We start from the raw sequence: 9,129 nt of genomic DNA, 5'->3' as shown, positions 1-9,129 counted from the left end.
TTGCTTGTCCTAATGATTCAGTTTGTTCACTATTAGATTTCTGATCTTTGTGCAAATATGGCATTGCATATCCATGTAGGAGTTTCTTCATATTAACAATTAGCCTGACTTGTGCCTTGGAGCATGAAAGTTGATATCCAGGCTTGTAATATGTGATAGGTAGTATAATACCCATAGTAAACTTCTGTGGCTTACAGCCAAGGTCTTGCTATTTTACCTTTTTGAAGTAACACAGGCCTTACGTGACCTAGTTTAAATATAGCATGCACTATTAAATAGCTCCGTTTGTTATAACTTAGGTCTAAATTTCTGCTTGAATAAGAATTCAGTGATGTTCTGTTTTAACACAGGTTTTGCACTGACTGCAAAAATAAAGTACTTCGGGCGTACAATATTCTTACTGGGGAGCTAGACTGCAGCAAGGAGAAGGGCTACTGCGCTGCCCTTTACGAGGGCTTGCGTTGCTGTCCCCAGGAACGTCACATACACGTATGCTGTGAAACAGATTTCATCGCACACCTCTTGGGTCGGGCTGAACCGGAGTTTGCAGGAGGGTATGAGTATGTAATTTGCTAGAATGGGCTATCTAGCGCTTTGCTTCTTTATTTTGTTACTGAATGTATTTTGCAGTCGTGATTTTTGCCTCCTTGCTGCGTAATCCACTTGTGAATGTAGATATTTGTATTGAAGTAGACTTCAAGGTAGCGCTTCATGATAGGGAAGATTTTGCCTTTAAAGTGCGTTTAACTCCGAAGGCAAGACTGAGTGAATTTGCTAAATGTCTTCTAGCTCATTTCTTCCCTCACCAGGGCTGCCTGCTTTTCCGTGGTGGGGTTCAAAGTGTGTGAAATAGAAAGAGAACCTTGCTTGACGCTTTTGCCAAATGCCAAGTGTTCAACTTAGCTTTGTCACCATTTGTATGTTACAGTAACTTCTGAACCTGTTTCAGCATCGTTTAATGAAAAATACGATTCTGAGCCCAGTATCTTTAGAACTCAAGTTGTAACTGTTTGGTTAGGAGGGTAAATCCTTTTATAATGATTTTTTTCTTAGTAGATGATAGATACAGATTAATAGTGAAATATTTTTACTTCGTACAGTAAGTAATGTATAAACTTCTGTGTGTGTTTATCCAGCTTCCACTAACAGGTGGATAAATGGCTAGGAAACTGAAATATATGCTCTGTAATCTAAACACACATTCTAGGAAACAAAAGGAATGTCTGCATCCCTTTGGCATTAAAACTCTGCTGCTCTCTCCTAGTAGGAGCCAGCAAGCAGGGCAGCACGTTCGGGAGCTGCAGGTTGGCAGGCATAGTGCAGCTTAACAGTGCCACGCACAGATGATCGGGTCAGGAGTGTAGTGGTGGTTTTGAGCAGGTCCTTTCTATTTTGCATCCGCATGCAGCGCAGCAGAACTTGATTGAAAAAGCTGTTTGTGCACACATAGCTTCAGTTGTACGTAAAGAAACGCATCATTGAACTGCTTTGATCTCTTGGTAGACTTCCAGCTGCTTTAACCAGACTATACTTTGGTTCAACTCTTCCTTTAGACGGAGAGAAAGGCATGCTAAGACAATAGACATAGCCCAAGAAGAAGTTTTGACCTGCCTGGGTATTCACCTTTATGAAAGATTACACAGAATCTGGCAAAAGTTGCGGGCTGAGGAACAAACGTGGCAGATGCTTTTTTACCTGGGCGTTGATGCTTTACACAAAAGCTTTGAGGTAAAAACCAAATTTTATCGAACTTGTACTTGAGTTGCTATAGTAACTGCGTGTGTTTTCACTGAAACTATTTTTCTGCTTTCTGCTAACACTGGGCTGGAAGGAGCTTCAAGGGGTGTTGTGTTAAGTCCCTTGCTCATCGCGGACAAGGGTTGTGTAATGTCAGTGCGTAGCACAACCACGCTGTGTTCTGAGGTGAAGTCTGCTGGAATGTAAGAATGAGGATTGCTTTTACCTTCAAGCTGCGTGTTACCGTGTGTTAGACCGTGTGTCTGTAATTCGCAGTGAAGGTATTTCTACCTGACCACGTTTCAGGTAGTTCTGGCTACAGCAGTTTAAGTGGTCTTCATTAGTAAAAACACAGGATGAGCTTTTGAATTCCAAACACAATGGGTAACTCTGGCATTCAGCACATTCCCAGTGCACTCTAATCGTGTGGGATCTTGAACTTCAGACAGGACTCCACGCAGTTCCTTTAACGTATGCCAATAGTATACATCCCCTTTGGCATGACACGGATTCTTCTATGTTTTGTTCCTCTTCCATTCGTAATGACCATTCTCTCTGAAAACTCTTAAAGCATCAGAGGAGGAAGAACAAAGTCAAATTAGGAAAAATCACAGTGGAACCCTAATCTAGTTAGTTCTTGGAGGTTTTTACAATTAACTTTTTCAAAGACTATAAACCGGTGGAAGTGGTGCTGGGCTGGGTGCACTGTGGCATTTTGATCAGGCTTTGTCTTGGTGGTTTTTTGTACTAGTAAGTATGGTGTTGAAAACTGATTTACGTCGTGAACCTCAGGTAGGTGTACTGGTATGCAAGGCTGGCTATGAACGTGAAGTGTGGAACTGTTGTGTCTTTATGTGGAGTCTTTGCAGAGGCGAGTGGGCAGGATGTTGTCTCACTTTGGCTTAGGGGGTGTACTAGTTTAACTTCATTCCTGTAACTTCATATGTAGATAGGACATTTTATTTATTCTAATTTTAATTATAAGGAAGGTATTAAATACATATCTCAAAATATAGCAAGTATGTACTTCAAAATTGGACTGCCTAGAAAATCAGTTAGATTTGTCACTGCTTACCTTGGACAAAGAGCTGCAGGAATTCTGTCGCGGTAGTTCTAGTGTGGTTTTCTGTGCTGCTGTGTTAGATAATCGGAGTATCCACCATGTAAACACAGATACAAAAAAAAAATCATTCAACTCTGCAACTTCTTATGGAAAACTGTGAATTTGGGCTGTAAGCTGAATGCAGTGCTCCCCCTGCACCTACATCTTCTCCAGCAATCTCTTTTTAGGGATTAAATCTGGGTAGGAATTTTTCTTCTATGGTCCGTCGCTGTGTTGTTGTGACTTTATAATAAAAAGTACTTACCAGCTATTTTCCTCCTCCTTCTTTTTGACTGTAAAAGCTTGAATTGTGTTTTATCAGTAACTCTAACCTCTTACAAACAGATGGCTGTGGAAAAAGTGCAGGGTATTAGTCGATTGGAACAGCTCTGTGAAGAGTTTTCACAAGAAGAAAGAGTGCGAGAGCTTAAACAAGAGAAGAAGCGCCAAAAACGGAAGAACAGACGGAAAAATAAGTATGCGTGTGAGATCCCTACTCCCTTGCAGGCAACGGAAGAGAAGGAAATGAATCAATCAAAGGTAAATGTTAATAGCTGTGACTTTCTGCTCATGTTAAATAACATGATTTCTAATTGGGTGCTTTGTTCATCAGCTCACTGTTCCATGTTAGAATTCTTGAGAGGTTTTTGCTGTATTTCAGTTTTTTTGGGATCTAGTTTTTGATTGCTAGTGGCATTTAATATGTTTTCAGGCCAGTACAGTCTTTTTTAAAGTGGTTGCCTGGAACTCCTTTTGCATTTGGGGGTTTGGTGTTTGTGGGTTGTTTTTTTTTTTTTTTAAATCCTACATCGAGGGGTGTCAGTTTATGCTAGAGTATTTTCCAACTGTCGCTGGAAAATGGGAATTCAAATGCTAGTTGCAATTACCATTTTTTAAAAAAGGCACTTTAATTGACTAAGTGCAACTGTTATTCCAGATCTCTTGACTGAATATGACCTACAGTGAGCCCGTTTGTGGGGAAAGCAGGATGGTTTCCGGTTGTCTTGTACTGAAGAATTAGCAATGCTGTGGCTGTTGTCAGCGTGCACTGCTTATTCCTGTGGGAAGAGTGTCCTTTCTAAAGATGCTGCCTGAGCTACTTTCAGTACTTGCAAGTGTATTTTGTTGGTTTTTTGGTTTTTGTTTTTAAGGAAAATTCGAACTTCACAGAAGGTAGTTGCAAAGCCTGTAGTAGCACCAAAGAAGCTGACAGTTGTGTAGAAGTAATTGTCACAAATGAAAGCACTTCTTGCACTTGTCCAAGCAGTGGTACCCTATTAGGTTCACCTAAAATTAAGAAAGGTACGTTAAATGTCATTATTTTTCCTTTTCAAAACCGTGTACCATTTGTGGGATAAACTGTGCTCAGCTGTTTTTAAAAACAGCTCTTTTAAAGGACTCTTCCTTGTTGGAGGCATAACTGAAGGGCACGCAGCAGCTACCTTGGGTTATGGTAACGTCTCGCTTTGTCTCAGGTTTACTGCCGCACTGTAACGGCAGCGACTGGGGCTATTCATCCAGCATGGAGGGCAGCGAGATAGGATCTCGAGAGGGATCGGACGTGGCCTGCACTGAGGGCATCTGCAACCACGATGAAAACGGTAGGTTTGGTAAGAATGTAACGTTGGCTTAGTATCCAGAAACCTGAGCGAGCTGAGCAAGAAAATTCCTGGTGTCTTGCAGACGATTCGTGCGTCCATTGCTGTGACGACAAAGAGGAGGATGGAGATAGCTGTTTGGAATGTTGGGCTAATTCTGAAGAGAATAACACAAAAGGCAAAAACAAAAAGAAGAAAAAGAAAAGTAAAACTTTGAAGTGTGAGAATGAACATGTAAGGAACATAGCTATTGCGGAATGTTTATTTAAATGCATACACTAGTTGTGACCGGTGCCATAAATGGGGTAACACAGATCTTCTGTTACCTGTCCATCCACCTTTTGAAACCAAGGTCCTTCCTGAAATAGGCTGTGATGGAAGGAGTCTCTTCTCCCCTACCTTCCCAAGCCTGCGTACCTTTGCGCACTCTCAGTCAGTTAACCTCCTGTTCCCCCTCCTCCCTGGGCACGCACCCTTAAAAATACATATATATATCTCCATGCTGTCTTTGAACTTTTTCCTTTCCTCCTTCCCTCTGCTTTCATCTGAAATGTGAATGTCTCAGGTTTAACACTGCTGGTAGTTCATTACAGGCTATTTTCACTTTTAGATTCAGAGACTTGGAAGCTGTATGGCAGACCCAGGTAACAGAGAGACCTCAGGAAATATCATGCACACAGAGTTTCATCACAGCAAGACCAAAGACACACATGCTGAAAGCTGCTGTAGCTCAGAAAAAAGTGGGCAGCAGTTGCCTGCGTTTGAGGACATGAAAAATGTGTCACAGTTTGCAAAACGTACAGAAATGTCACTTGTTCCCAGTACTGGAAAAGTTTACAAGAGCTTAGTGGAACTCCTTGTAAGTAACCACTTACTTTGAATTTTAGGCTGTTGCATACTGCTTTAAGTCCTCGGGATTGAGGATGGGGTTTAGACTGAAATCCCGCTGAAGAACTGTTACAAGAGAGAGCGTAACCAAACCTAAGATTCATAGCTGACTCTCCCAGGGTTTAGTCTGTTTGCTTTTGTGCGTTCTCTGTGAAGTATATAAATCGGATGCTTTGCAGAGGAGGAGAAATTGCCTGTCACTGGAATGCAGATGACAGAATTGTATTATTACAAGTGTTCATTATCAAGGGTCGTATTATTCCATAAAATGAAGCGTGCGTTATTGCTCCCTTCATGCCTCAAATATTACTTCCCACTGCAGGCTCCTTGGACAACTGTGCTCTCTCTCCCTTTCCTTCCCTTCTCCTTCCCCTTGATTTACATCCTTGTTTTTTTCTTTTCTTCCTTATTTCTTTTTAACTCTAATAAAAGCCATCCTCTTTCAGTAGAAATGTGCTAAGACTCTGAAGCTTACTCTGGTAGATTTTGTGACTGTAGAGGCTGCCTTACCCCAAACGCGGCAGAGCGCTGGGGGTGTGAAGCAGGTGACTGGATTCGCCTTGTGGCGGCGTGAAGGCGAAGGCTGCGTCGCTCTGCAGAGCGCCTGCAGGCAGCGCGTGCGGTTGCAGGACAGGTGTGCTGCGCAGGGAGGGCAGCGCTCGAGTTCTGAAATGCCTGTTTTCATTTGTAGGAAGAGTCTGAATGCACTTCTGATGAGGAAATCTTTATCTCACAAGATGAAATAGAGTCCTTTATGGCAAAACACAAGTCTTTTTACAGCAATAGAGAAAAATACCGACAGCAGCTGAAGGAGAACTTTATTAAATACTGCCGCTTACATGAACAAGGGGCCCATTTGTAGCGGTTGGTTGACAACGGCTGGAATGAACTAAATAAAATAAAATAGCTCTGTCTTTCACTGAAATTCTCAAGATGACTACTGCGCCTTCTCTTTCAAAAACTTAATTTAGTGACTTTATGGCAAAGTTTTATCTTAAATTAATGTGATTCTTTTCTTGGTTTTTTGGGGAGTCTGGTGGAGGTGACTTCATTAATTTTGTTCTTTCTTCAGGCTTGTATCTTTAGTTGAGTAGCTGTGCAAGCCTCTCATAATTTAAGCCATCTCTTTTCATTAAATGTTTCTCTTACTGTAAGACTTACAAAAAGCAAACTAGTGGCAAAGTAATGTTGTACCTGTTATTCTGTACAGAATGACAATGAGCTGAATATAAGATTTTACAGAGTAGACATCCATTTGCAAAATGTTTTGGATGTAATATGTTAAAGCGCAATGTGCAAAATTTAAATAAAGAATATTTATTAATATGCATAGTAAAAGCTGGCGTACGTTTTTCTGCTTTAAGCACTCCTTCACAGCAGCCTGAGCCCTTCCTGTCCAGGTGGACAGCTGTCGCCGCAGTCTGCGTAGCTCCGTGGAGGTGGGTGCGAGGTGAGTGAACTTGGCTTGGGAAAGCCAGCCCACCGGGCTGGGCGATTCCCCGCTGACGTGGTCCAGAGATCGCCGAGTTACTGCCGAGCACACTGGGCCCGCGTTGTCGGTGTGGCACTGCGCCTGACCAGGCCGGGCCTGTTCTGCCTCGGGATCTCGGATAATAGGTCGGCGTGGTGCTATGTGGAGGGATCTGAGGTATCTGAAGGGCGTGGTGCTGGATAGATCCTGACATTGCTGCGGTCAGCATGGCCAGTTTGGTGATGGGGCCAACTTTGGGCATGCAACCTGTACCATTTTTGGGGCTTAATTTAGGGTTTTCCATTGAAACGGTTACTGATGCCGGTGAGTTAGGAGAACTGGTGCGCTTGTTTTCCTTCTCCCCTGGCAGCGCAGACTTAAAGCTGCTGCCTGAACCCATCAGAACGTAATCGAACAAAACGCAGGTTTACAACACGCCTTGGCGTTTTTGTGATGGAGTAACGAGCTCTGTTCTGAGGATGTAACGTGAGTGCTTCTGCATAAATACCCTTCCAACCGTATTGCGTTCCCACAAATAGGGTGTCTAATGGCACGGGTTGCTTGTAGGATTGTGCTCTGACAAGTGGTGGGGGTATGGGATGTAGGAGATTTAAGAAAAAAGCAGTTAAAAACCTGGTGCTACATTGACAAGACGAGGTGGTGACACGGTTTTGCACAGTCGGCATCCAAATTCAGCTGGTGTGAGCTGCCCTCTGTGGCACTTGACCTGGAAGCTGTTAGGTACTGGTGTGCAGCTGGAGGTGGAAGCTAGTCGGTGTACAAGTGCAATTCAAAAAATGTAGGAATTAAAAATGGTGTATTCAGATTGAAATCAAAATATGTGTTTATCACCATAATAAAAGCACTGAATAACTCTGATATTTAAAGATCGTGCTATGTTGATGCACGCCCCCACTTGGTTATTTTAGCTGTTACAAAATCAGATGTAAAAACCACATTGAGCTTTAGCTTCTTAATTTTTTTCCAAGTTAACTGGTAATACTAATAAATACTCCCTTTGGGACTATTATTTAGTTAAGATATATTTACTGGTCATCTCAATTACAAAACACAGAAGACTACGAGGATACAAATGCTTTTCTATGTGATAATGCTTGGATTTCAGTAGCAGCTGCCACTAAAAGAAGAAAATGCTGGGGTTTGGAGGGGTATTAGCAGAATTGCAGAGTATCGTTCCTGATTTCCTCCTTTTCTGTACTGTGGTCCCTTCGTTTCCTCCAATACAGGGAGGCTGGTTTGGTTTTTTGGCTTTGTGTCATGCTTCAGACACATTGCAAAGAGGCACTGTGCCTGGCAATCCTTAACTTGCCCAGGGTTCTCAAAGGAACCCGGGAGCCAGCTTCATCAGAGCAACGGAGAACACGTAGGGACTTTTTTCCTGGTCCTAATTTTAAGTGTGAAATTCGGCTTCAGGCAAATAACCCTTCAGCTTCCTCTGCAGCATCAGGACTCCTGGTTTCCTGCAGCTAAAGGCTAAGTTTGTAAACAGAAGAAGATTCCACCCTTAACGTGAGGAAGGGGAGCCCTTACCGTGGCAGTTTCTCCCCTGGAATGCAGGGAAAAAGGTGAGTTCCGAGCGGCGAGCGAGCACTGGCTGCGCGCTGGCGCGGAGCGGGGTTGTCCTCGGTCGTTGGTGAAACCATCACGCGTAAGTGGAGCGTTCGTCACCCTGTGCTTTCCTGGAGCTGAAGGGGTGGGGGGTGGGGAATTAGAATTTGATGGCTGTTGTAAAGGCAGTGGCACCACAGAGCGCTCGAACGACTGCGTGGCTGCGGCTTGGAGGAAAGCAGGAATCAGAGTCCCTTGGGCACTGGGCCAGCTCGGTGTTGGCAGGTGGTGCCGCTCGTGAGATGACAGGGTCTGCCATTGTCCCTGTAGATTTTCTTATGGTCAACGGGTCCTTCTCACTGCAGCAGCTCTGCGCTCGCTGCGGCTCCGCACTCAGCCCCCTCCAGAAAATCTCCCACACCCCTCGCCCCATTGGGTGAGGTACAAAAAGTCCTGTGAAACCAAACAAACCCGAATCCCTGTGCAGTTTATCCTTTTTGGTTTTCGACACTCATGGGCTGTATAATCAACTCTAGGGGGTGGTCTTCTTAGTCATGTTGTTTGCTTTGTGTCCACTGAAAGTAGGTGTAAACTAAGTGCATGGACAGTGGGAAGGGGAGGGGAGGGAATGCCTTCCAAAATGCCTTTCCCAGCACATCCTTGGCAAGATGTTGCCCCAGCGGTAGGATGGACCCTGGAGGTCAGCAGCTCTGCTCCAGATCCGACTGACTCCAGAGCAAAGGGGGAAGCCCTTGAATTCATGT

At 43.7% G+C, this 9,129-nt stretch overlaps 1 protein-coding gene across 1 annotated transcript; it reads left to right on the top strand.

The window, feature by feature from the left end:
* Window positions 1–349: 349 nt before the first annotated feature.
* On the top strand, window positions 350–6,655 carry GGNBP2 (gametogenetin binding protein 2). Its single transcript, XM_010158303.1, has 8 exons — window positions 350–554; window positions 1,554–1,728; window positions 3,185–3,379; window positions 3,991–4,141; window positions 4,315–4,440; window positions 4,523–4,671; window positions 5,048–5,296; window positions 6,017–6,655. Exons 2-8 carry the CDS (start codon window positions 1,684–1,686, stop codon window positions 6,185–6,187), a joined length of 1,086 nt encoding a protein of 361 aa, XP_010156605.1. The 5' UTR covers window positions 350–554; window positions 1,554–1,683; the 3' UTR covers window positions 6,188–6,655.
* Window positions 6,656–9,129: the final 2,474 nt, after the last annotated feature.

The sequence above is a fragment of the Eurypyga helias genome, unplaced genomic scaffold (assembly GCF_000690775.1).
Source record: "Eurypyga helias isolate BGI_N326 unplaced genomic scaffold, ASM69077v1 scaffold28930, whole genome shotgun sequence".
In the NCBI taxonomy this organism is placed as follows: Eukaryota; Metazoa; Chordata; class Aves; order Eurypygiformes; family Eurypygidae; genus Eurypyga; species Eurypyga helias.
Note: the sequence above shows the minus strand (reverse complement) of the source record. Positions and strands in the feature narration are given on the sequence as shown.